The 27,855-nt window shown below is 43.5% G+C and overlaps 1 protein-coding gene across 4 annotated transcripts in view; it reads right to left on the reverse strand.

The window, feature by feature from the left end:
• SUSD6 (sushi domain containing 6) overlaps window positions 1-27,855 on the reverse strand; it is a 90,376-nt gene that overhangs the window by 6,588 nt on the left and 55,933 nt on the right. For all 4 annotated transcript variants that reach the window (XM_054275781.1, XM_054275778.1, XM_054275779.1 and 1 more), the window contains 3 exons: window positions 5,136-5,333; window positions 2,075-2,213; window positions 543-964 (listed from right to left, as the gene is read on the reverse strand). In XM_054275781.1, coding sequence (XP_054131756.1) covers window positions 543-964; window positions 2,075-2,213; window positions 5,136-5,333 — 759 coding nt within the window. The remainder of the gene's footprint in view (window positions 1-542; window positions 965-2,074; window positions 2,214-5,135; window positions 5,334-27,855) is intronic.

Below are 27,855 nucleotides of genomic sequence, written 5' to 3' on the forward strand. Positions count from 1 at the left end.
AAGATGTTTTGATTGTTCAACAGACTTGCCCCTCTGCCCTCTACAGTAAGTTCAAGCACATCCCTCTTAGGTCTTGCAGGCTAAGGCTGCAGCACTGAATGCTTTGTGGCAGAAAGCTGCTTACTAAAATACTCTAAAAATTAAGCAGCCCAACCATCACAAAGGGTTTGTACTCCAAGCATGTCCTCCCACTCCCACCAACTTAGTTTCCACAAACACAGTTATTTTACTGCTTTTGCACTATGATGCTAGAGGCTGGATTTCTCTGAAAATCCTTTGTTACAACAAGAGTAAGCAGTAGACAAACTTGCTCAGACTGCTCTAGGCTCCCAGTTCTGAGAACACTGAATTCTTCAGAAGGTATTAAATACTGCTTACATGTTTAAGAAGTGAAACATGCTATAGAGACTGGATCGGTTCAAAAGCTGCTCCAGTGGCAGACACACATAGGGGCATCCCTTGCCATTTTTCACCCTAGATAATCAACTCAGAACCTACTCTTAAAAGGGTCTAATTTAGTGCTTCTTGCACAAGCCACTTACCATCTGTGTATTCCTCAGAGGAAGTGAGTGATAAAAGGCTCTGTATGTCACTGCTTTCTGAATCTTGGACCTCTTTGTGTACAGGTCTACTGCTAGCCATGCCAGCTACCCAGGAAGAGGTAGCAGCCTGATGCACAAGAACAGTTTCAGAGCGCTGAGAGCCACTGGCTTCACACAGTCCAGAATGTCCAGGGGCTTCATCTTCTCTTTCAAAGGTATTGTGAGCCCCTTGGTCCTGCTGCTGCATCTCTCTGGGTCCAGTCTGTCCAGCTCCCTCTGAGAGCACGATCTGCACTCGGGAGTCTGAGGGTGGAATGCAATTCCCTGTGCTGCCATATACTGCTTCTTCATAGGATGGCAAGGCCACTTGGACACCATCCACCATAATAGAGACCTGATCTCCAGACACACCTTGGTCCCGCCTCAAAAAACAAAGGAACAAAGGAGGGGGGAGAAAAAAGAAATCAAGTTGAGTATTTACTTTCCTATATATATCTTACTAAGAACCCAAGTAACCTCCCTCGGCAGAACTCTAACTCCCACAGTTTAGGGGAGGACAGAAACTTGAATGGTGATTAAAAAAGGTCAAGCAAGCAGAGTCTTGGAGCCCCATGTGAACTGCCACTAAACATGAGCAGGGGCTGTAATTCGCAGCACCCAATGGATTTAGCAGCAAGAGCTGAAAAGGTTACAATGCTTCCCCTCCTCCCCACTTACCTCCATAGCTAAATTTGACAAAGGTCATGACTCAGCTCTGTGCTTTTGGCAAAGAGCACAGCCTGGTGCACTGCTACATTCCACAACACCCAGCACTGTCTGTTCCGCTGCCGGCCAGATAACCTCTGGCAGGATGGGGAAGACAGCTCTGTCACACCATGAATCATCTGGCCTCATAAGACCTGAGAGAAAATTTTTCTTTCCTAGTAGTTTGGGTCTTTTCAGAAGAGGGCAGACTGCAGGGCCCCACCTCTCAACCTCCCCACTGCTGGAGTGTCTGCCTTAGCTAGCAGCAGTGTTATGGCTGGGTCTCTCCTCTCACCCACAAACCCAAGCAAGGAGGATTCTCCTCCCGCAGCAGAAAACAATGGCAGACTTGCACATGTATCTGAAGAGCAGTACTGCTTAATTTCAGATCCACAGGACCTGAAGCAGTCAGGGAAAGATGCACATAATATACACCCAGACACAGACTTCAGTAGCTATCTGAGGCTAGAAGAGGTAGGAAACTGATCTACAGCCAGGCTAGTAAGTATAGTAACTTTTTCCATTCAAAGTCAAGGCAACAGCATAAGGAAGTCACTCACTGAGTGGCACCTAAGACTGGGACTGCAGGTGGGCATCACAGACCACCATTTCAGAAAAGTGCTGGATCAGCAGGATGGGGCAGAGATGTCCCTGAAGTGATGAAAAGAGGAACAGAGCAGCGAGGAGCCAAGTTGCTCCAAAACAAAAGTCTGACCCAACTACCTGAATGGGTTTCTACTGCAAAGAAACAGGGGGCCTCTGAGCCCCTCCAAACACAGTGCACTCACCTGCTGTGATGGAACGACTTCAGCTTTGGCTGCAGCAACACAAACAGCACAACCAACAGCAGAATCAGGGCGACAGAGCTCGCTGTGGAGGCTACTATGGACAGCGTGGGCACTCCAATTGTGGGAGGAGAGTCCTTCTCTACAAAACCAAGGGGAACACAAGGTAAAATGTGTAACATAGAGAAGGAAAAACATTCACACTGCTCCTCAGGACTTACTCCTGGGTGCATGTGCAAGGAACCCAAGTTTCCCATACAAGACACACCACCTATCTCAGTGCAGCTCAAGCTGATATCTCTCCATCAGCCATAAAGGGAACCCAAAATAAAACAGGCATGTACAAGGGTCCTTTGGAAAAACACACAGCAAACAGAAAAGCAAGCGAAGCAGGCCATGGGAACTGACAGATGGTGTAAGGGTCATGTTATGTATAGATCTGCCTGAGCAAAAGCTAGAGAATGTCATGATGTCCCCAGCAAGGCCAATAATTGTCTAGCACAATAAGCAACCTATTTTAGGCCAAACAAGAGAAAAAGTTCCAAAAACCATTTTTTCTCAACTAATGTTACAGCCTTGCAAAGAGGGGTGGAAGTCAACTGGCTGGTTATTATTATGCACTTATTACAATTAAGACACAAAAAATATTAAGTTTCATTCACACACAAACAAATGCCAGAAGATAGAGAAGGAAGGCAGATGTTTTTTAAGGGTGCTGAGTTTTCAGTGTTAGGTACATGTGCCCTGTTCACGTTACTCTTTCCTGCCCTTCTGCAGCTGTGCTGTGTGACTGCACGGAAACCGATTTGGCTTTTAAAAGACCTGTGCAGGAATAAACTGGGAGTGAAGAGAGAATGGCTTGGAGGTGGTATTGCTGAGCACTGCATACCATGCGTAGAAGGCTACACTAGTCCTTTCACCTCTCTAGAGGAAATAATTGTCTCTGTGTGTTGTTTCTGTTCCTAATTCGTGTCTTTGGTAGAGATCCAAAAAGCCTCACCTACCCATCAGCAAATACTACTGTGAATTGCACATTTGGTTGATGCAATTCCTCAGTTCCTCCTTCTATATCCAACACATTCTTCAGGAGCACAGGGCTCAAACTGCAGAGGGAATTCAGGACACATGCAATGAGGGATGAGAGGCAGAACAACAGGTAAACAGAAAAAAAAAGAGTTGGAGGATCATTATTTTTAAGCCTACAGCCTGAAATCTATCCCAAGATAGGCATTTAAGATGGAAACCTAGTTTGCAATTTTCTGCATCATCTCTTGGGGTCAAACCTACTTGGTTTAGTTGTTTTGAGCTTGTTTCTTTGAAATCTTTTAGAAGTAGCTTGACCCCTCTTCAGGGAAAAAAACCCAAAAACCAGTGACTAGCACATTTTTCTCTATGGCAAATAGGGTTGAGTAAGGATTTTAACTTCCAGCATTCCTCAGGGCACTAACAGGAACAAGGGAAGATGACCCATTTTCAGCATCAGTACATGATGCTGTCAAACTGCTCACTATCCAGGGTGCACTCCAGAACATTTACCATCTCATATGCCAAAAAAATGTCACTACCTCATACAATAAACTGCCAAAAGGCTATGGGGCTGACAGGCTCAGAGCTGCACAAAACATGTGATAACTGCTAGGGACTTATTTATCTATATGGAGCAGGTAGGATCTTACCCTTACCAGTAATTTTAAGACTACTGCCTTTCTAGAGTCTTCCACCTCCTTCCCCTTCTGAAGGAGACCCACTAGTTAAGAGTCAGCTATCTCTGACCCTGAACAGTTGATTTAAAGCTTGCGTTGTGAAAGCAATGGCTTTTTCATTGAGTCAGACTTTTGAGGCACCATATTTTTGATAATGCCACTGACCCTTCAAGATGCTAAAGAAATCTGAGGGATTTCTGTTCATCACAACACTATTCTTTAGCTAGACCAAGTGCCACCATGCAGGAGTGCCGCTCAGGGAACACTATGTGCAATAGCACAGCTTTGCCCTCCGGCTTGGCTGCACCAAGGGGAAGGGGGATCACTGCAGAAAGGAAGCTTAAGCTGAATTTGAAAAACCCCTTCAGGATTTATTTGCTGCCAGGTAAACTCTCAGATCCTTCCTTATAAATCACAGGAAGGGGCTATTGGAGTGGCATAAAAATACAGTGTCTTTGGGACAGGACGTTCCAGAGATCACAGGTACGCAGTGAGCTCCATAAAGAATTTGATGAAGGTACTTTTTTTTCCCTGTTTCTTTCCAATTAAGCTGACATATTTTGCTTTATGTATTATGAGACTTAATTCTGAAGTGTACATCCTGCTGGCTCAGCAGGACTGAGTAGTAAGGTTCTATCAACAAGCCCACCTAGAAGAGGAGAGAGAGTTCTCCTTTTATCCAATATACCCACTGTTAAAAGCAGAAGAGTAGTAGGCAAATTAAGAGTTGTACTATGAATATTTTCCTGCAAATCTTTTTATTTTGCTGCTTTGATGGAGGAATTCCTGTTCAGCTGGGGAGACACAAAACAAAAGCTGCCCACTTCTATTTGGAGAGAAGCAGAAATCATTTGTCAGCAATGTCCTTTCCCACCAGTACAGTGAAAAGCAGCACCATCAATCTTTTCAGCACAGGAAACCAACCAATGGTTACTTAACCTGTTTGCAAGGAAGATTGACTCCACACACACACACACACACCCCTGCACAGACTCACTGAGGGAGATGCACAATCAAACCCATCAAGGAAAACCAGACAGCATGGGAAAATGCTACTGTTAGGGCTTCCAGCATTCCTGGGATGAGAGCCTCAAGATAAGAGGCTCCATATAAGTAACAAGTTGCCTACTTTATACTCCTGTCCGTGGTTTTTCTCCTTGTGTTAGGGACTCTAAGTCTGCATCTGACAGGCTGCTACTGAAGAGACATTTTAAAGAAAGAGTCATGATTGTGAGCTGCATTTATGAAATTGCTGGAGCAATGAGAGACAGCCATATGGACTTCCTCAGCATCACACTAAGTGCTTAAGGATAATCTGAAAAGTCAATGCAAGGGCAATTCCAGAGTCAGGAAGCACTCACCTGGGCTAAGTCTGCAGCTGACTTCCATGGCTGGGTTCCACTCTCCATTCTTGCATGTCAAGTACTTATAATCTCCTTTCAGCATGTAGCCTTCAACACACAGATACTCTATGACACTGCCTGAAGTCAGAGGGTTGTTGCAGGGGCTAGGGTGGCATTTATAGCCTCCATTCTCAGGTTGTGGTGGCTGGGGACAATCTGGTAAAAAAGAAAATATCATGAAGGACGTCTCAGAAGAAGAGACTTTTTACACAGTATATATGAAACACAGGCAGATTCTACCTAGAAACACCCACTAAATTAGGAAACTACTAAAACTGAGAAGAAAGGCTGTTACACACTGCCAGAGAACACCTCTGATAATGTTTCTCTGATTGATAAATACTGCTTGTTATCCCAGTAGTACAGTCCAACTGGCAGGCACCAAACTGGTGATATTTTTGAACAGTGACACAACACAGATTCTGCATGAGAGAGGACCAGGAAATCCTTACTGCTATCTTCTCCCCACAGCTGTTTCACTAGAGACTGGGGTGAACCTAACAACCAGGCTTTCCTATTAGCCTGGCAGGAGGAGAGTATGAGACCTGTTGAAAGGAATGAGGAATGCAAAAACCCCTCTGTACTATGGGCACACAGTGTCAAGGTGCAGATCTGCCTCATCATAAGGCACCCTACAAGCCTGTAAAAGCACACAGATTTTGACTATTTTACACAGATATGCCACCAACAAGATTGGCAACAGAGCTTTGTTGCAGTAGGATGAACTTCTTCACTGAAAGGGTGGTCAGGCATTGAAACAGGCTGCACATGGGATGGTGAAGTCACCACCCCTGGAAGAGCTCAAGGAACCACTGGACAGGGCACGTAGTGCTATGGTTTAGTTACATGGTGGTGTTCCATCAAAGGCTGGACTTGATCATCTCAAGGGGACTTCTAGGACCAAATGTTCTAGTCTACTTTTAAAAAGGAATTCAGTGTATTAGGAGAACATTTCTTAAAAAACCCCTCTGTTTGAGTGTTAAAGTGCTTCACATTCCCTTTTGCACCTCCATTACCCTGACTAGTGGGTACAGGCCCATGTGGTATCTGGCACATAGCAGAACTTTTCTTGCAGAATTTTCAACAGCCATTCAAATAAAAACAACAAACCAAAATTGAGGAAACTGCACTGAAAACAGGATATTTGTCTTGCTCAGAACTTCCTCTCTTCTGACAGGTCACAATGACCCTACAGAACAGCCCCAATAACTTCTGCTGACATTTATGTGCCTGGCTGAAAGATGGAGAAATCCAGATTTTTCCCTTAAAATTCACATCAACTTCCCAGACTTCATAAAAGAAAATACATCATAGATCCCTCTGGAGACATTCTGGGGCATGGAAAATCAGTCAATCCACTCGGGGTGTTCCATCAGAGCATGGTGACCCAGGCCTGTCCTTAAATCCCAGAGCACACATTCTCCCATGTTCTACCTCTAATGTGACTCACTCACTGTGGGACAAACAGCAACAAACAGCTGGGCAAAGTTCAAGAAATTGGCTTTTTAGCACGATTTAAGAAGCAAAAGAAAACTTGAGATTCATTCTCTGTGGAAAAATTTGCCACATTGCTTAGTGCAAACAACTCTTGAACCTAAACACGTGTGAGAATGCAGCACAGGTAGTGCTTCCAAATGCCAATAAACCCTGAGATGAAGTGCTGACTGAAGGCAAAAATGCTCTGGTATGGGTTCAGCCAGCTTTATAACTGCAATTCAATTTACTCCTTCAGAAAAGGTTAACAGGGGTCTAAGCAGCAGCTTTTCAAGAGGACTTTGTTCTTGAGATTTATTCTTAAATAAGCTTCAGAGAAGCCACTGTCCTGTGCCTCATGAGTTTTAACTGTTACCTCTTCTGTGCTTTTCATCTTTTCTTTCTGCAATAATTTTGTAAACAGTGTTTTAATCCTGCACATTATGAGGCTGAACTTCCTTTCACTGTGAACCTGTGAAACATCTCAGGGCAGTTGGGATCAGCCAAAGCAACACATTAGTGGCACATTTCACATTCAAGCACATAGACAAATGCCCTGGTTCATCTGCAGTCCAGGAGAGGTTTTTGTGCTAAAAATTGCAAAACCATCTGAGCACCAGAGACATTTTTAGCAGTTTAGCAGGTACCTCTCCTGGCACAGGTGGAGAGCTGTGGGTAAAAGACAGCACCACCACAGCAGTTGCCAAGACTCAAGAGCAGACAGGACAACTTCCCTACAGCTTCTTATACCACAGCAGGAACCTGGAATTGCTTGGGAGTCATGCACAGCATCTTTCTGCTGACTGCAGCAAAGAGCTCAGTCCCACAGTTCCCTTTTCTCCTGAGCTATGCCCAGGAGCTGAGCCTGGCCACTGCACTAGAAGCCCTTCTGCACACAGAAGCAGCTCACTGTTGGCTCCCCTTCTATCCCACCTACACTGATGAGATTTCTCAGTTAGGTACAAAAATCAGCCAGCCAACAAGTAACAGGCACTCAATACTTTGCAATAGCACTCTCAAAGGCTTGGAAGCACCACCACGTCAGGTACCTGCAGAACCCTGACCTGGTCTTCAGGAGATGAACAGCTATTGAACTGCAAACTGGATTCCTCCTCACCTTCACAGACCACTTGGACAGGAAAGGAGAGAAGCAGCTGGTAAATGTGTTCAGGCACTTATGCCTGACTTGTCCTATTCTCAGGGAAGGGATTACAGAATCAACCACCTCCCCTTCCCTCTACCCCCAACCTTCAGTTGTCATCACAGCATCCAGGAGTGCACAAGTATTTTAAAATGTCACGTTCACTGTGATGGAAGAACACTGCCTGTGTGCTGGGAAATACATGAAAAAGGTATGGATTAGGCAGCCAGAACATCAACACCCTCCACATGATTGAGCTGATCCTGGACTGTCCTTTGCAAGGCAGCCTCAGGGGAACAAAGCTGCTCAGAGCCTGCAGCTCTGGGGAGGTCTACTAGACAGTGTTAATGGCACTGAAAACTGCTGAAGACAAGGCTTGGGTGGGTAAAATGATGGACTGGTGGTACCTGAAAAACTGAGAAAGTCAAAGTCTCTGTGCTTGGCATCTCTGACAGAATGCAGCACCTCTGCAAACCAGGGACCAGTCCAGCATAGCAGGCATCCAGAATGCCTGGGACAGACAATGCAGCAACCTGTTTCCTAAGCTTTCACTGCCCTCAGCTTTTGCATTCTCCATAACAGGTTTCTTCAACTGCCTCCATATATGCACTCTAAACTGGTGCTAACAGAAGACAAAGTACAAGTTTGATTCTGCACCATCCTTTATGTCTCCAGCAGCAAAGCTCATGCCCAAGCTTGCAGTACTGGTATGTTCACAGCAATACAGAACCAGGCAGAGCATCCCATTTACTGCTGTCCACAGAATAAAGCACTGACACATCAGGGGTGAAAAAAGCTGGGTACCAGCTGCTGCCAGAAGGCAGACCCAGAGCAGCATGTGCCTGCCTGTGGTCAGCAGCCAGAAGGGGCTGAACTGTGTATTACTGCTCTGGGGCACGGCTCTGTCGGGATGGGTCACTGCTGGGAACAGAAAGATACATGCAGGAATTTCATCAACCCCCTCCCTGAAACATGTCTTTTTGGAAGTACCCCAGGGCTTGTGAGACATCTTAAGACAAATGTTCATGCCGGGGAGGGAAGAGGAAGAGAGCCAAGTTACAGAAGTCACCAACTTCCTAGGGGGTTACTGACATTCTAGGCTCGCATAGCTATTGCCAGGATCTTGATTCATCAAGCTTTCAGGATGCACAGAAATAGGTTTTAAGCATTTCTCCACTTGGTACAAAGGAGCAAATACTCCCAAAGGCCCTGTTTCTAGGAGGTACTGAAGCTTATGACATCTCCTGAGAGAGCTGGTTCTCTGCCAGCATATGCTGCTGGAAAACAAAGGAAACAGAAGTCCAAAGACTTAGAACATCATTGAACTCCATTCAGAGATAAAAGAATTGTCATTTCCAGATTGACAGGCAGAAATTAAGTTATGCATTGGAGCTTCTGTAAATGCCATTCCAAACGACTAGGTATTTAATATACAGTTTTTTAATATGTACATGAAAAAATACTAAGCCAGTATGTACCTCCACCCAGCATCCCACCAAATCACCTATAAGCACCGTATTTTTCTGTTTTGGTCACATGAAAAAATACTGTCCTCCTTCAAGGAGGGCTAACTGCTCTGATGTTCTTTGAATAGCTGTTACCAGCTTGACAATAACCACCACACCACTAAGGAACCTCCTTTTTTGTTGCAGCAACAGCAACATCACATTGTACTTTCACCAGCTTCCTTTTCCATGGCTCTCCTTCAAGCAGCAATCCTCACTTGCTTCCTCTTCCACCAGATTCACAGACAGCTGTGCGGAGCTGGAATCCAGCTTCTTTTAGAGACAGTAAGAGATGTCAGTTGGCCAAATTGATTCATCTAATCACCAAAGGATGAAATGGTTCTTTCATGTCCTGCCTGAGCTGCAGCTGAGCAGTGGTTCTGAATGTGAACCAGACGCAGAACTAAAAGCATTTCCAGCATAATGTAACAAAGACTCAAACCCGAGCCATGGTCATATATAACGCCACAGATGGAAGCATATGGTCTGTTGTGTGCTGACACAGAAGTGAGAGGTTTAAGTGCTCAGAACATAAACCACAGAAGCACAGTTGAGCCTTGATCACTGAGAGTGAAATTCACAGATAAGCAGAAGATTTACAAAGCTCAAGCAGGATGAGCCTGTTGTGGCAAGCACGAAGAACAATACACTCCACTCACATATGCAAAGAAAGATTAAATCATACTTCAATCTGACTGGATAATTGTCACAGAATTATAAAAGCTCCTCAGTATCAACCTGCTTTGCACAGGCATAACACCACACAGAAGTGTAACACCTCTCTACAGTCTAATTTGCTTGGCACTGTCTCTATTTTCTTCAATCAGTAAGATTCATGGACTCTACGAAGGGTCTTACACCCCTCTTTTCTGCACCAAGCTGAACTGTTTTGCAGTCACTAACCTGTTTTACTGGGCCATCTGACTATACAGAGATGAAAACCCAATTCTCCTTCAAAAAACGCATTTTTATGAGAAAAAAACCAAAATCCAAACAAACAACTAAACAAAAACCACCACTCCAACCAACCAATAAACCAAGGAAGCAAACAAAAAATCCCTTCTAACCATGATCTGCCAGAGTGCACAACTGTAAGTTTGTAACTGAGGGAGAACAAGCCACAGCATTGCTCACCTTACATGGGCAGACAATTGTTTTACACTGAACATTCAGTAATAGTCCTTCTTCTCCACAGCAGGGCACAAAGGTCACTAAAACTAGGACAGGAACAGTTTTGACAAAATAAAGTTGCTCTTTACATGAGTCAGGCCCAAATCCTGGCAACTTCAAGAGGAAGTTGGGCCCAGCCTCAGGTAAATCCCTCAGTGACCACACAAGTGCCCTAGCAGGTTTGCCTACCCTCAGAGCAGTGGCAGAGGAGCCTTACAGGTCTATGCTGAAGCACTTTGGAAGCCATTTGTGCATACAACTGCTCTGCTGAATGCCCTCAGCGTGTGCCTGCTTGGATACTGTTAACACCTCCTGGCCTTTGAGACATAGCACAATTTTTGTGTGATGTGAAAGCTAAAAATGGAAGATGCTAAGCTCAGTACTTCTCTTTCTTCATCTACAACATTTACTCCATTTAACAGATACTATCAAGATTGAAGAAAAACATCCTACAAACAAAAAACACCCTCCTAATCAAGATAAATATTCCCCTGGCTAGTCTGGTTAAACTTGTCCTGATGTCTCATGTCAGCAGGTCTTACCTGGTGAGCAAACATTTCTGTGAAGCAGAACACAGAAGCACCCAATTAAATTGTCCCAGTGCTAGAAGCCATGCCATTGCTTTCATGCTGTTTCCCCGGAAGCCTGATCCCAACTTTCTTGTACTACTTTGATTGCCCTACAGTAGGATTACTGTGGAATAGCTCAGAAAACATTGGCTTGCCTCAAGGCCTGCCACCTTTTTGTCTCTTCTATCTCCTGTCACATGGGAAGGTTTCCTCCTGGTCACAGTAATTTCCTGTTCATCCTCTTACAAGTTGTGCTTCAGCACACTCCACAGTGGCAAGGAGAACTTCTCTGTCCAAGTCTCCAGTTCTCCAAAACACTGTCATCTTTATTCTTCCGGACAGGACTTGCCACCAGCCTTAAAAAACAGCATATCTAGAAAAGCACCCAAAATAAACACAAGATATCCCCATCTTCCAATTACTTGTCCCTGCTACAGAGACTTCAATTTTCAACTTGGATAATTTGTGCATTCATCACCTCAATATAGCTGAGGGAACTGCAAAAGCTATTGCTAATTTCTGGCAAGGAACTTCCAAACAACCCCAAATTCTAAGGGAGAAACCCTCCCTCTCTACTCCCACCTTCAATCTGGGTCCTGCCACTAAATGGGTGCTCTGAAATACTAATTCCATCTGAAGCCTTCTGCAGAGGCTGTGCATTTTCAGCATCTCAGACCTGAGGTTCAGGTTTAACACCATGCTGAAAACAAGAGCCAAATTCACAGCTCTTCCAGTTAGTGCCCTGGACGGGCTTGCAGCAATAGTGGGGTTTTTATCAATTGCTATTTGCATGCAATTCATACACAGGGCTTCATCTTTTTTTTACACAATGCTTTTTCACAATAAAAACATGACAGACTGATGCAGTCAGCAGGCCAGAAGTGCAAGCCAAGGAGCAGCAAGAATGCTCACTTCAGCTTCTATAGGGTCTGGCAATTCTAGCAGAGTGCTGCCCATGGATCCCACTCAGGGGTGACACTGAGCGTTGGTTTGGCCTCAGCAAATGCATTGAGCTGCTTCCTAACAAGAGCTCTGGCCATAGTTGCTGATAGAAGAGACATCTTTTTTTCTCTCCTTGCAGAGTTTCAGTTCTTGCCAGCAGGGTGCTACCTGACCTCTCTGCTAATCTCCTGGTTGTTTAGTAAGCCCGAAAGGAAAGAATTTACTCCTCCCTTTGTCCATTTCTTGGATATACTCCTAACCGCTGTCACCAGTACTCAGAGAAGCATGAATGTGATCCAACCAGATAACAGCATCAGTGCCGTCCTTAGCCACACTGCAGGGTAGTCAGCCACAGCCACAAGCTGCAGTCAGTCTCCAGTGCTTCAGGTTACACCTGACAGAATACACTGCAAGTAACTTTAATTAAATTTGTTAGGTTGGGGTCTTCTTTGGTTTTGTTTTGGTGAGTTTGTTGAGGTCTGGGGGTTTTTCTTGTTTTTTAGTGTAACTTTTCCTCTCAGGGAAGACATTGTCTCAAACACTTTCACATTTGCTAAGGTAGGACAGATCCTTACATAGGACATGATGAACTCAAACCCCAGTATGCACCTACTGAGAGAAAAAAGCATGAAATGTAGTACCAAAACTAAAGGCACACATGCAACTGGCATATGTGCCATTTTCAACAACAAGCACTTATTTTATAAGCCCTTTGGAACTATTTGATGGGAAATTCACTGTTCAAGTTAGCTGCTTTATCCCCTATGCTCTGCAGAATCTAGGCAAAAGGTGGTTTCTTGCCTTGAGAAGAAAAAAGATTAATATATATATATATACCCCTATTTTATTCAAAGAACACACAACTACTTGTCATGTACCTCTAACCCAAATCTCCTGCTGTGTCATTCTCTGGGGGAACAGGGGAAAACAGGCTGATTGAAGAAGAAAAACATTCCACAAGCTTCTTTTTCAGTAAGGAATTTTTCTTCTTAAACCAGGGCCTTCAGTCACACAAGATTTCCTTCTGCCTGAGACAGGACTGGTCTGGCTCCAGGAGCCTTCTGCAGCAAGGGAGATGATGGAGGAAGATGACCAGCCAGCTTCATATTCAGTGTGAAATCCAGAGAAGCAATATCCTTGTTTTTTCCTTTCCTCCCTTGCACACACAAACCAGCCTACAAACAGCAGAAGCCACTTTTGGCAGCCCTTCCCTCAGCAGCTCTTCAGTTTTAGTAAGAAGCAAGTCTGTTACAATTTCATACCCCTTTTAGACTAGCTATGTCAACTAAACACCATCTTTTACCAAAGAAAGAAACACTTCCTAGGCAGTTGGTCTGGAGAGAAAAAGCACCTTGATAAGCTTTGATCAACAGCAGTGCTGCTCCCCACCCACACCTTCCTTCCTGTTGAGAAAGCAGTAACAAGGGGATGTGCTTTAGTGGGAGATTGAAAAGCAGTCACCCCCACCCACATTTTCCAACAAGAGTGCCAGTTCCATTTCTGAATGCTAAATACCTTCAGGTTTCCAACTAACCATGCATGCCTGGATGCACTCAAAGCTTTCAGCGCAGCAGCTTCTCACTATGCACCCTCTGCTCCTGCATTGTCCTTCCCAGGCAGAGAGCCTGGATTAATATTAGGCTAGGAAATTGCTCATCAAGTATTTCAGGGACAAACGTCACTGCTTCTGACAGCAGGCTTGTGCTGAACACAAAGAGCTTTACACCGGGGTTTCTCTCAGCAGGCTGGCTCCAAGAAGCACAATGACCTGATCTGGGAATAATATTTGAGATTTTATCCTCCTTCAGCATCTTCAGAGCATTTTTTAGCCCACACAATGAAATTCCAACACAAATGTGTGCTGCAGTCACTAGAAAGCCTTTTCCCCAGAGGACAAGAGGGTCTCTCCTGGTGGAGGTGAAGCATGCTTTGTTCCCCTTCCATGTAGCTCAAGGTATTAGTGGGGTTTTTTTTGTTTCCTGCCCACCAGTGTACTAGCCTGTGTGTTTTAACTACACAAACACAGTAGCTGCAGATAGAACACGTGAAAAGGGACCCAGACTGAAGCTATCCTCTGCCAGCTGGCAAGAGTTGACAACTTGGTGTGCATCTAGCCAGAGACAGGATTTACTCTGTAAAACACAGATTATCAGATGCCCAGGTTTTCCACTGGTCTGTAATTTCTGGGGAGGAGATAGGGACTGGAATCAGGAGAACAGATTTTGAATCTTCTCCTTTTCAGCACTCTGGCTTTCTATAGCAGATGGGTCATTTCCCAAAGGGGCAAACCTGATACAGCAGCTGCTGCTGGGGCCTAGTCACAACAGCTGAGGCTAAAGGACCTCTTTATATTTAACTTACAGGAGGCAGAAGTCAATAAAAGGCTTCTATTGTAAGTGCACACACTTCTCACTGACCCTGCCCCTAAAATATTTTAAGCCTTCCTAAAAACACACTGCAAAACATAACCCTCTTTTGGGTTCTGTGTATTAAGCAGGGGCCAAGTCCACTGAAAAATAAGCTCTCTGTCTTTACTGGCTCCAGATGCTGCTTATTCTGAAGTCACAGACAGAAGGCCAAACTGAGCAGGGCTGGAGTCCTCACAGGGAAATAACAGTTTCCCCAGCAAGGGCATACTCTGAAAAGGAGGCTTATTTTTTTTAATGTCATAATGTGGGTAAATGAGAAGAACCAAAGCAAAGAGACTTGTATATATAATCATATAGCCATGCATTTATATAATTAGACACAAGCACTTAAAATGTGTACAGTAACAGGCACCCCTCACAGCCATCCCAGACACAGTAAAGCTGCATTTTTTCCCCTTTTCCTTCTTTCTTTTTTTCCCCTTAGGGCAGGGGAAGAAAAAGCAAGAAAGAAAAGACTCTAATTGCAGCCTTCCACCAATGCAGTCGCCATCTGGTAACTCAAGAGACACATGGAGACGAATTATCTTAATTAACATGTTACAACAGTATTTAAAAAAACTCTATGCTTATTAACACTCAGCTGTGATTAGCCAACCAGGGAGGAAGCCTGCTAGTGCAACATTAATTACGGGTCTTGTCTGTCTTTCTATTAGAAATATGATTTTTTTTTTTTTACCCCCAGTACTTTATCTATCCCCTAAAAAGAAAGCCATTAGCATAAAAGCTTACACTAAAATGCAAATTATATTTACATTCTACAAGAGTCAAAATGTTTAGGCTATATGAAGCTGCCACTCGTACTTCTACAGTGCTACAGATTGTCTGGATTTAAAATATACTTCTCTCTGTCCCTTAGAAAGCCTTGCATCAGGTTAAAGAACTCCCAGTGTCACTGATATTTTGGCAGAAAAATAAATGTTATGCCTTTCAAGTTTCTTTCCCCCTTCAAAACAGGACAGACTTTGCTGTATGCTCGGCAGTTGAAAATCAAGATGCAAATTCCAGGTCTAACAAAAACCACATCTGCAAAAGGAAGATTTCTGCAATGGAAAGCAGCAACCAAACACAACTACACTCCAGCAGCACATCTGCCTCCCTACAAGAGTGCTATCACTGTGACAACTGCATTATTTTCCCTATAATAAGCCCACCTGCAATGTGGTCCCCTCAGAGACATTCCCGAGTGATTCAGCCTGACAGGCTCCGAGACTGACACTGCCCAGGTTTTCAGAGTTAGCTCTGTGTTATGTTTGCACAGGGCTGGCTGCAGCAGGGCTCCATCTGTGCCAGGCATTCTGGGCATCAGGATAACACCAAATCATAAGACAAAAACCTGGTGCTTCTAAGCAAAGCCTGGATGATAAATTAATTCCGGAAACATTAAAAAGGAGGAGGAAGCAAACTGGGAACAACTGGAGAAGTACTTTTAAGATCTTCTGATACAGTAATCTTACTGCTGTACACACACACACAAACAAAATAAAGTTATTGGTGATGTGTGTGGAAGCTTGTGAAGCTTACTTATGTCCCATAAAGATGAAGAGCAGGTGACCAGCACTTTACAACATCCTACACTGCCAGGACAGTATAAACAATTTGCATCTGGGCTGCAGTTGGAGTCAGCAGTACAGTGGCTGCAAAAAATCCATTTAATACAGAAACTTGCTCTCACCCATGGGCATAGTGCAGCTTTCCAAGTGGCCACATTTCATTTGCTTTTGTTTTCTAAGGCTGCTTCCAGCCTCCCTGTGCCTTCTTCCAATCACTCTATAATTATTTTCACATGTTCCAAGAAGGAAATTAAGCAAGTGCTGTAAAAACACTTTGTACAATCAAAAGGTTCCAGATTCTGCTTTTGAACCCAAAACCCAGTAGCCGAGTGGGCTCCTAAGAGTGGGCTCTTCCAGTTCTAGATTTTCTTTTATATTGCAACAAAGAGGAGATTATTTAAAAATAATAAGAATTGTCAAAATAAGTTGATGGTCTTACAAAAAAGAAACAGACAGCTGTGCAGGAACTTACTTCATACAGCTTTGATTTGTCACCTTGTCCCTGCTTACCTGTTTCTCAAAACTTCCAAAACTAAAAACTGATCCCACTGCACATATACCCCACTGTTTCCTTGTCTGTTCCTAGGTGGGCTTTCAGTTTGGATATAGCAATACCCTAAGGTGGGGTTTTTTTAGAATAAAAGCCTGACACACACTATGGGACTCTGGTGTAATGAAAAGCATCTCAGGCATCAGTAAGAACAATGAGACGGTATAGGAAAAAGCATAACTATGCTCTTTAGCATAACATGATAGTCATGCTGATTTAGGACACAGGTGACTGGTCTGTAAAGACCTGACTGAAATGAATACAGTCCCTCTATTGACACTAGGGGAGGACACCAGGGAAACACACCTTAAAGACACAGCAGAGCAAAACTTGTCTCTACCAGCAAGCGACACAAGGCCCTCAATTTAGCAATGCCTCAGGAAACTTAACTTGCTTGTGGATTTCTGTATGGCTACAAAACTTCCACTCCTGAAACTTCAGCCTAGTACAGCAGTCAGGCTTCTTTTCCCAGAAAGGCCTTAGAAGTTCTTGCTATGAGAGTTTCCCAAAATATGTCCCTGTTGTGGACTCCAGCATGGCCACTCAAGCTCAGGATGACACATATGACTTGGTAACACCAACAGCAGTAGGAGTCCACTGCTCCCTGTCCACCATGAGGTGGAACTCAGGCAGACACCACCAACCATCATCACAACTGGCTTCCCCTTACCCTAGAAGCCAGTTCATGCCCACCTTCTCATCCCAGTTCTGTTATGGGTTACTCTTAACAAAGATCAATGCACAGTCGTAAGTCTGCTCATGAGGCAGTCCTGAAGTCCAAGGGGGCATGGGAATCTGAAGTAATAATTTCTGAGTTTAGATACACTTAGCCAAGTCACTGCCCTGGTAGGCCTCCTTCTTTCACTAATGAAACTTTTGCAACTGATTCATTTTTCATCCTTTCAGCAGCAGCAGCTGTTCCCTCTGACTCAGCCTATCCAAAATGTACCGATTTGGAAGTTTGGGCAAGGCTGATCTAGTAATGGCTTGTGCACAGGAGAGCATTGTGCACTAAATGTTTTTCCACCTTATCTGTGTGGAAACCAAACTGAGAAGCTCAGAGCCCTGGGTTACTGAAGCTTTCCTACACAATTCATCTACTGACAGATTTGCTAGGGAACGGTGGGTAAGGACAGTGATCCTGAAACTCCAATCTGATACACCAACACAGAGAGGAGAGTACTTTTTCATTCTGCCATGCTATTTCTCTTCTGGCTTTTGACTCTGCTCAGGACCACTGAACACAACAGAATGTAATATCTGGGCAGATGTGTTTATCCTTTAAGAATGACTCATCTGTATCACGGGACTTGTCAAAACAAGCACTCAGATAATTTACCACTGACTGGGCAGAACTGCAAAGACTTATTATCCTTGTCTCACTGGAAAGCCTCTCTTGAGCACAGTCATATTTTCAGTCTAGATGTGGTTAGTTTAGCTGTAAGTATTAAGTCATCTTTCCTAGCAGCTTTAGAGAAGCTCAGCATGACAAACAACTTCACTAGAGTCCACCAGACCCACCTGAACACTCCTCAAGTCATCCTGTTCAAAGTGGGAGGCATGTCAGACTGCACAGTACCAGAAGTACTGCACACGGCAAACATATTTTCCCAGAGTCCCCAGTGCTACAGACTCCCACTTATGCAAGTTCAGTCAATCTGAGCTTCACTTTCTTGGACGGACAGCTGATACAGACCCAATCCAAACTCTAATAAATTCAAAAGCTCTAAGATAGAGTGAAGCTGAAGAACTCATCTTCAAAGAAAAGTAAGAAGTTTCTTCTACTGAGACGAGCTAGCTGTGACACACCTCTCTAAATTGCCTAACACTTGAACAGTGTCGGAGCAATTTAAGAGCTAGGGAGGTGATAGTAGGAAAGGTGGCGTCAGACCCTGTATAACCTGCACTGAAACTTAGCACCCACTCAGTAAGTAATATCTATTTACTGGCAATACAAATAATTAAAGAGTATTTTTTGCCAAGAAGGGAGGAAATCCAGTGAAGCTACTAGTAAGCTTGCTTTGTGACTGGAGGATGACTAGCAAGAGGCATCAAGGTCTGGTGGGATGCTGCTGCTACTTTGATTTACCAGTCACAGAAGACATGATCAGCTCTGGCAGAACAGGCAAAGTCCCACACATTCCACCAACTCAGAGTCTGCTGGGGATCAAATGGTACACAGTAAGAAAATAGCAACTTAGTATTATGCATATAAATGCAGTATATAGAAAATTCAGATTATCAGCCATCTTCTTTTAGAAGACTGTCTTGCTATAAAGATGTACTTATTTCAAAGTGTTTGTTTTTTCATCTCCATTTTTCCAGTCCCTACCAACATCTCTAAGCAAATCAATGGATATGAAATAGCAATTGTCAAAAGCATTCCTAGCAGCAAATGTGAATTCTTCCTTTCTGTCTTTGTAGCTTCTTATCCCAAACACCCACAAGGTAAACACAACTGAACTGAAACAAGCCAGGATTGGGAAACTGTTCAAAAAACAAGCTCCTTCCACAGCTGGCAAGAGAAGTGTTCAGAGAAGATGTGTAAAAGAAGTTCTCAGCCTTTGAAATACTATTTGTCCTTTGAAAGTTTCACTATAGCCACTGGAATCAATGCACAGGCATGGCAAAATATCCAGCTGAAAATGCAGGTAATAAGAATTAAAAAAAAAAATCAGAAGTAGCAACTGCCAAGACAGAACTCATTTGTAGCCCTTGATGCCTTATAAAAAGGTAGGAAAATATTAAATATCATTCTGTCCATTTGACATAAGAAGAAATTATAAAACATACAATCCCAAACCCTAAAGTGTAACCATTTTCAAAAACAAAATCTTCAGGAAAGAAATCAGGTCTCCTCAAGGACTACTAAACTTCAATCTTGTTTCTCTGCAATTCACTGCTTTAGCAATAAGAAATGCAAGACTGTACATATTCTTTGCTTCTTGTTTATATTCCCTTGCAAATTAGAGAGGTTCTTTGTTTTGTAACAACTAAAAAGACAAGTTAAAGCCACAAAACAAAACAAAGATCCTCCCAATGCTTTATTATGGCGTTCCTTTTCATAGGAAGGTTTGGGTTGAAAGGGACCCTGAAGATCACCAGGTTCCAAACCCTCTGCGATGGGCAGGGACACTTTCCACTAAATCTCGCAGTGCTACCCTCTCTTCTTCTGCTTCTTGCATGCCAGCTGTTTTTTTAATATTATTTGTGACATTTCATTAAGTTTCATTTATTGTTCTGAGGCACTTATTTGCTCAGCATTCTCAAGTGGCTTTCTTCAGCTACATCTTATCTCTACAGCATCATTAGTCCTGTCAGAGCAGTTCTTGCTAAAGCAGCAGTATTTCTCAGGGCAGTGTACATTTCACAGGATAACAACAGTGTGAAAACGCTTAATTGAATTTTGGTTCTGTAAAGCACCAAGAATCTCACCTCAGTGACCACATTTTACTTGGATCATTCTTGACTTCAACAGGCCAAGTCTGACAGATACTATTATAATTTCCTGCCAGCCAGACTTTGAGGTCTGGGACAGTACCTTACAGAAAAGGAGAGGGTGTTGCAGGCCAGGTTCTTCCAGACAATTCAGCTGATTTTCAGATGCTGTTCCAAACCCTGTTTCCTTGACTATCACAAGAACCAAAACCACATGAAACCCTTTTGTTTGTTGTCCTATCTAATTCCACACCGCATTTACAGCATCAAGTTGGAGATAATTCAAGTCCCTCCTGAGCTTCTTACAGATTTTTCTCCTCCTTTCTAAAATCTTACTGCTCCTCCTCACAGCCATCTTCCACCAAACACACACAAGTAAATTCCTCCTCAGCTCCCAGCGTTCCATCGCATCAGAATATAGTTTTAACTCCTGTTTCAACCACCTAGCTCCATAAAAGAGATGGTGTTAGCTGGGGTTTGCAAGGTGTGTTTTGTTTTTCTTTGGATGGGTACTTTAAGTCACAGGATTTGGGGTTTTTTTTAAAGCATTTAACTGTGAGGAGAGCTTCTGCACGATTTCAGCAATGTTTAATGGTATTATTACATCTACTATGTTAGTAGATAATAATACTATCCACTACATTGCTACTTGCTCCTTTTTATCTAAATCGTCAAATCCAGCAGGACAACATTTCAAACTTGATTTCAAGAGCTGCAAAACCATCTTATCAGAGAGATACCTATCAGAACGAAACACTGATTTTACACTGCAAGATGTCATTAGAATAGCTTAATTCTGTGATCCTCTGAAAAAGATGATGAGGTGGGAAAGCCAGATTATTCAAAAAAAACCACAAAATAATTACTTAAAGGATTTATTTATTTATAGGTTCATGATTCCCTAGAGCATAAAATCTGTTCCACTACCTAGGTCAACACAGACACTGATTTAGCAGACAGATTTCACAACCACCACCTGACTCAGGCTTTGGAAGGGAAACAGTAAGCAAGACGGTGGGAGAAGTTATAGCCTGTCAGCTAAAAACAATATAATCTTTCCCAAATCAGGCAAGAACAAAGCAGTTTCAAGTTCCTACACAGAAAAGCCTCTTTCAGATGCTCCCTAGGGAAGAATGCAGTAGAGGAAGTTGTTGCAGCATGCCTGAGTGCCACAGGAAGTGCTCTGCTGAGTACAAAGGAGAAAAATTCATGAGCGCTCCCGGCTTCCTCAGAGCCGGGGCCAGAGCTCAGATGAATGCTGAGAACACCCTGGGGAGCCCTCACCCTCACACAGCTGGACCCAGACCTGCCCCCCACATCATCACATGAACAAACGAGGTAGGAAGCATCCAAATCCCAGCTCTTCCCCAGTACCAGTGCTCCCATCTAATACTCCCTGAATTTAGCAAAAAACTCCAAACCCACCGGAGGGGAGGGCAAAGTTGTGCTCGCTCTCTCCACAGAATCAGTCGCTGAACGTGCCTCGCACCTTCCCAGTCCTCACCAGGCTTCTGCCTATCAGTCCTGGCATCTGACACACACAGGCCCTGGGCACTGACGCAGCAAGCCCCACTTCTGTGAGGATGCTGCTCACAAGCAGATCATCTCACACGTTCAAGAAAAACACAAGATCTCTCCACACACAAGGCAACCCATATCCTCATGCATTTTCCCAGGTCACTTTCCCAGGGAGTTGAAGAAAGCGTTTCCTGCACAGCACTCCCCAAAGAGAGGGCTCAGTTCAGGCTCAGTTCCGAGGCACCAGCCACCCCCACGAGGCTGGCAGACGAGGCACAGCGCCTTCAGCAGCCCTGCACCCTTCCAGAAAGGAAGCTGAGGTGTAAGCCAGATGTGCAGGCCACTGACTTCAGACCACTCTCAGTCACCAGGTCTACACCTGAACAGTTGCTATGCTAATTCAATTCCTGAACTAAGAAGTCTTTCTTCCTCATTTAAATATTCACTAGTTAATGATATTCACTAGTTAATGCAGCTTTTCTTTCTCCCTGTAGCAGACGTTGTAATTTCTCTCGTCACATCTTCTGGAATGTAATTCAGTACACAGGCAATAAACCACCAAGAGTGGCCAGATGAAGTTCACCAACAGACAAAAATGAAGACCTCAGACACAGTGAAAATGAACAGTGCACAGACAGCATCCCTACAACAACTCTTTCTGAGCAGCAGAATGTCTGTGTCAGGCTACTCTCTAATGTCTCTGCAGCTGCTCAGAGTAGCTCAGTCTATCAGAGGGTTTGGCAAAAATGCCCAGACAGTGCCGACAGGTTTCTTGGTAGTGGAGTGAAAGCTTCCCATGCAAATTTGAGATCCATTTACTATAAGGTTCAACCTCTTTACAATTGGTAAAAGTTTCCCACACAAAGGAAATGGAAGATTTGAAGAAATCATACTAAAAATAGCAAAACTGCTGCTCCCCAGAGAGAGACACACTTGAGAACTCTCCCAACTGTGTATGCAGACTCCTTGGGAATGCTTAAATAACATGCCTGGGAACTAGTGGGAAAAACAGCATGGAGGAAAGTTATTTGATGCTGATAAATGAACATCCAGAGCGTAAAATACACTTCCAGAGAAAAAAAACAGGAGTCCATATACTAAATCAATCAGTTACTATTCTGTAACTGATTTCTTTTTCATAGCAATATAGAAAATTTCACAGAACAGCACATGCATTTAATCAGGAAGAATCGGTATTACATGGAAACAACGTATACAGCAATCTGAGAGCTCTGAACCCAAACCTGAGCATTTGGGCCAAGTTTGCTAGGAACACATGGGGTCTTGAACCCATGTACCATCTAGGAAGCCTAACAGACAGCAGTAGGTATTACAAAGTCATTCTGATACTAAAGACAGAACTCCTTTACCCAGACCTTTCCTAGGTTTGTTCAGTTGTTTCCCTATCTCCTCCGTATGATTGGGGAAAACGATATTTGAAATTTTTAGGGGAAAAAATCAAGACAAAACTCACTCTCTTAGTAGTAAGGTAACAGGCACTGCAGAACCATGTTCAGCAGGCAGAAGGGAGCTACCAGGACAAATGACAGTATAAAATGCCAGCCCCTTCTTTCAAACTTCTGGTAATTTTCTGTCCTTCTAATCTCCTCCACCTCCATACAATTTGCTCAGCACACAGGAATTACTCTTTCTTACCATACAGATCCCACAGACACTGTCAGAACTTTCTTCCTCTTGCCAATTATAGCCAAAGACTGCCCGAAGACTGTTGTGCTCAATTACACAGCACTCATATCATGTTAGACAGCCTGCAGCACCATCCTTTATTCTGCCCCATGTCCACCCCTGCCTTTCCTGTTAACTTCTTAGAAAAGGCTACTTTAGCCACACTTAGTATTGGGGATGCTACTCACAAAAACAGCTACATTCTGGCAGCTGACATGGAGAGCAGATGACAATGATCCTACGAGACAGCTTAGCCTCTGTTGAAAGTACTTCAAGTTTGGGAAAGAAAGGAGAAGTGTTAAAAGTACCTACTTCCCAAATGGACTTCCTCATAAATAATCTCTATCTTTCATCAGGGTATTAATGAAATACTTAATAGCCCCATTTAAACTTAAGAATTCTTGTGTCCTCCCAAATCACTACTTACTGATTGGAACACCCAGCTGGAGTTTGACAACACATCCTCCAGCGAATACCACTTTTTTCTGTGCATGCACACAAGAGCCTTCTAAAATCTCAAAAGGGATATATCAGTACCAATGTAGGAATGCCCTTTTCCAAAACCTCTGGATTACATGGATCTTTTTACCTAGGATCCAGGCATTTCCAAATCGCTATTTCTAAAATACATGTTCAAGAATTAGCACTGTCAAGATATGTATTTTCATTCTCTCATAGCCACCCAGCAACAAACCTCAAAATAGGTCCTCAGTTCTTAACCTAATGCTGCAATTGTGTAAAAACTATTTTGTGGCTAAACACGATTATAGTGCGTGAACTCCCACCAGAAGTTAAAATGATTTCCCAAGAATATTTAATGTCTGGAAAACTAGAGTGTTCCTCAAAGATAGACTGACTTCTCTTCTTGATGCCTTTTTTTTTTTGGCATCTTGCCTGAGAACAAAGAAAGCAGAAGTCGCCCAGGCACTGAGAGAAGTCCTGGATGATGATACTGGACCTTTTTCCCTTCCATTTTTCCTCCCAGTCTATATGCCTTTATCAGAAAGTAGGGTAGAGGTGTCTGCTTATATCAAATGCCATGTTCTACTTTCATAGACCTGCCCCCACAAGCATCCAAACTGAAAACCTTAAACACAAATCACAGCAACCTAGTTACTGCACATCAAAGCTGTCGCTGTCACTCATTCTCAGGGGACAAGAGACAACCAGACAGTTGACATTCACTCTTTAGCTCACAGCATAAACAGAAACCAAATCACAATATCTCTTCTGCTGCTCTGGTAAGGCACTGATCCCATACTACCCTGCAACAACCACACTACCAGGACTAGACTCCAACTGCACCTGTTTTCCTCTTAATAGCTGTGCTTTTTGAAGTTAGGTGTTTTTAAACTCCTCATCACAATGAAAGTCACAGCAGTGTGTAGAACAAACTCCAACAAGAGCATTTCTCTGCTACAGAGGCAGTTTGTGACCACATACCTTCTTATTCAAGGGCACATAGCTCTGCCAATTACAGAAATTGCCTGCACTGAAAAGCAAAGAATCATTCAAAGCTTTATTTTAACACAATGAGAGCAGCTTGAAAGTAAGAAGCTGTCATCATGTGGCAGAAAAAACTACATGGGCTAACGTTATGTGTTCCAAAGACGACCGCTTGGAAATTTCTAATCCCAGTCTAGCACATGTACTGTCAACAGATTTCCAGTCTGCAAAAAGCTCCCAGAAAAGCAGTTTTTTCCACAACAGTCCATTCTGACAGAAGGTCATGCGGCTGCAGATAGAAAATTTAGACATAACAAGTGACTTGCTCTTCCTCAGTAAAAATGGTCAAAAGGAAGATACATGGCAATGGGAACATAACATAGCAAGCCCCTTGAGCAACTAGATCATAGTGAGTTTCTGCCTAGAGGTGCAAAATGCCTGCACTGGCAGGGCCATACTGCAGTAAAGGAGATCTCCAGGGCTGCAGTGGCTGAGAGAACAGCAAGGATGGTTTTGCAATAGGTGCAGATGGTATTGTCTGGGGATACATACACATCAAGAGGAAAAGGCACACAGTGCTACACTGCCTTCCTGAAACAACTCAGAACAGACTGCCATCACTGCAAATTGTTTAAGGAAAACGATTTAAGCCTTCTTTCAAATGCTTCCTCAGTCTGCTTATGGTCAAAGCAACCTTTGGAGAAAGCCAGCTTCAGTGTCTGTTCACGGATTTCCAAATGTTACTTAGTTGCTCTGTTAGAGTAATCTCATGTTACCCAGTTGTCATGGGAATTTTGCAGCTCCCCTTCAGTAATATATTACCTACAAACTTAAGCAGCAGAATACTAAATCACTCTTTCAGATTGTTAAACACACTGAGCAAAATTTTCAGCAGTGTTTGCATGATTTGAGACATCCTCTCCCTAGCGACTACCAGTGGGACACAGGCACTTTGGAAAATTTCATTTGATGGTAATGTACCTGACATCAGAGCCATCCCACCAGGCATCTTCCTTATTTAAAGGAGATGCACTACTGTTTGTCTTTGCTATTTACTTGCTTAGCTGCTATATCACTTTATAAAGACTTGTTCAAGCTGACAAAAGAACAAACAATTTAGTGGAATCTAAACTATACCATCCAGAAGTGAGAAATTTCTGACACATGGCTTATTTATTGTACTAAGACCCTTTCCTGGCAATCTGCCCCATCTCCTTTCTCCTACCTCATCCACTCTTGCTGCTTGTTACACAGAATCCCATTACTTGGTATAGCCATTTCCTTTCCATATTTGTTTCTTTTCTTTTTTTTCTGACAGGAACAAAAGAAAGAACAACTTTATTATTATAAGGATCTATTTAAAAATCAGTATCTCACTTGCTTCCCTGCATCTAGAACTGCATCGTATATTGTCCTGGTTTCTCCCCCTCAATACATCAGAGGCAAATTAATTCAGTTCTCAACATCTGACACAAAGCACTTGCAATGAGGGATACAGTGGTTAAGGTCTCATGTCTTCAATTATTTTTACTGAATTGTCTCCTCTATTAAAATTTGCAGTCTTGTAAGAAGTACATTTGAAAAAAGCCACAAGTTTGCTACTAGCTATTTCCAAGTAATTAAATTCATTAATCCAAACAGGGAGCAAGGGAAATAAAACTACTTTCTCCTTCATGCTTTCCCCTCCTCTTACTCCATAATAATTATAAATGCTCTTAACTCACAAAATATTATGACCAGTGCTTATTCATTTGGGTTTTTGCTGTCCTTATCTTTCTTTTGCAAGCCTTAAAACAGTAATTGCCCTGAAATTGAAAAGAATAAGAGGGTTTTCCCCACAGTAAACCTGAAACTTCATCAGCCTCTCAGAAACGAGGCTGTTTGTTGCTTCTTGCATTCTTTAGTTCTTCCATTTTTAGCTCACAGGATTCAGATTTACAGTTTTCCTTTTTCTGCAGCCTGCTTCCACAATGATACAGAATATTTAATTTCTAGCATCACTACCAGAAAAGGAGTTTGGAAAAGAGGAGGCAGAAGCTCACACATCCCAAGAGCAGACACACGTAGGTGCACAGGAGCTAAGCTGAACTGCAAATCCAAAAGCCTAGAGCAGGTAGCACAGCAGCTCAGTGACACGTCCCCATGAGACAGCTGGGCGCTTTGCATAGCTGTGTGCGCTGCTGCATCTGCAGAAACAGGAAAAAGGAGAGGACAAGACAGAGCAACCACAGCTTTCTGTCCAGCACAGGGAGCCCAGAAGCTCCACCTTTCCTCTGTGCAGGTTCAATTGAACATCTAATATTTAAGAAACTCCATCTTTGGTGAAGTTTATAGACAGAAGTGCCCTCCACAGAAATACGCAGATTAGAACATGCCTGGAGACGGGCAGAGCTCGAAATACACGGAATAAGCACGCACACATTGTCAGCAGCCACCACACTACTGGGAGGCCTTCCACAGTTCCTGGGAGGCCTTCCACAGTTTCTGTTTTCACAGAGGTGAGTTAAATGCCTCCTTTTCTCAGCACACCAAATACCCTGTACTGTGTTTACAAAGGAAACTACTCCTGCTCCTCCCTGGTTCCCAGAAGGACAGCTTATCTCTGGCCCAGGATGCCATCTCCCTCAGAAGAGCCACAGCTGTGCAGGAGCCATGAGTCATGGGAGAAGGCCCCCAGAGCAAGGGACACCTCAGCACCACTTTGCACAGCCACTTGCAGAACTACATCCTATGTGAACATGCAAGACGAGTCCTCATGGGCACACACAAAGATTAGGGCCTGTGAACACTTCAGCCTACCTATAAAACAAATACACACCTTTCCCTGCCTATGCAACAGCACAATACACACAGCACTGGCAGTACTGCTCCAGACAAAGCTCCAGGCAACCACCAGCATTTCCTGCTGCACACCCTCCAAGGGTGCTCAGTCAGGGTAAGGGTTTCTGTTTTGGACACTGAGGGCCAGTTAGTTAATAATTTTAGGGCTCACGCGTTTGGAGAGATTGTACAAAGCAGTCCTGCCTCACTCTGGCAGGCAAAGAAGGCAGTTCCCTTTGTTCTGTTCCCCAGGGATTGTCAACCAAATCTGTCTGTCCCGACCTGCCACTTCTATAGCTAATGGAACTGGAGGGGAAGTAGCAACCACATAGATTTTCCACCAGAGTCCAGTACTTTTACAGCCTTAATGCAAGTTTCCAGCACAACTAAGATCACAAAGGGTAAGTGAACTTAGCGAAAAACAATCAACTGAATATGGAT

The sequence above is a fragment of the Melozone crissalis genome, unplaced genomic scaffold (assembly GCF_028551555.1).
Source record: "Melozone crissalis strain CALT ecotype California unplaced genomic scaffold, PUWL_Pcris_2 ptg000018l_1, whole genome shotgun sequence".
Classification (NCBI taxonomy): domain Eukaryota; kingdom Metazoa; phylum Chordata; class Aves; order Passeriformes; family Passerellidae; genus Melozone; species Melozone crissalis.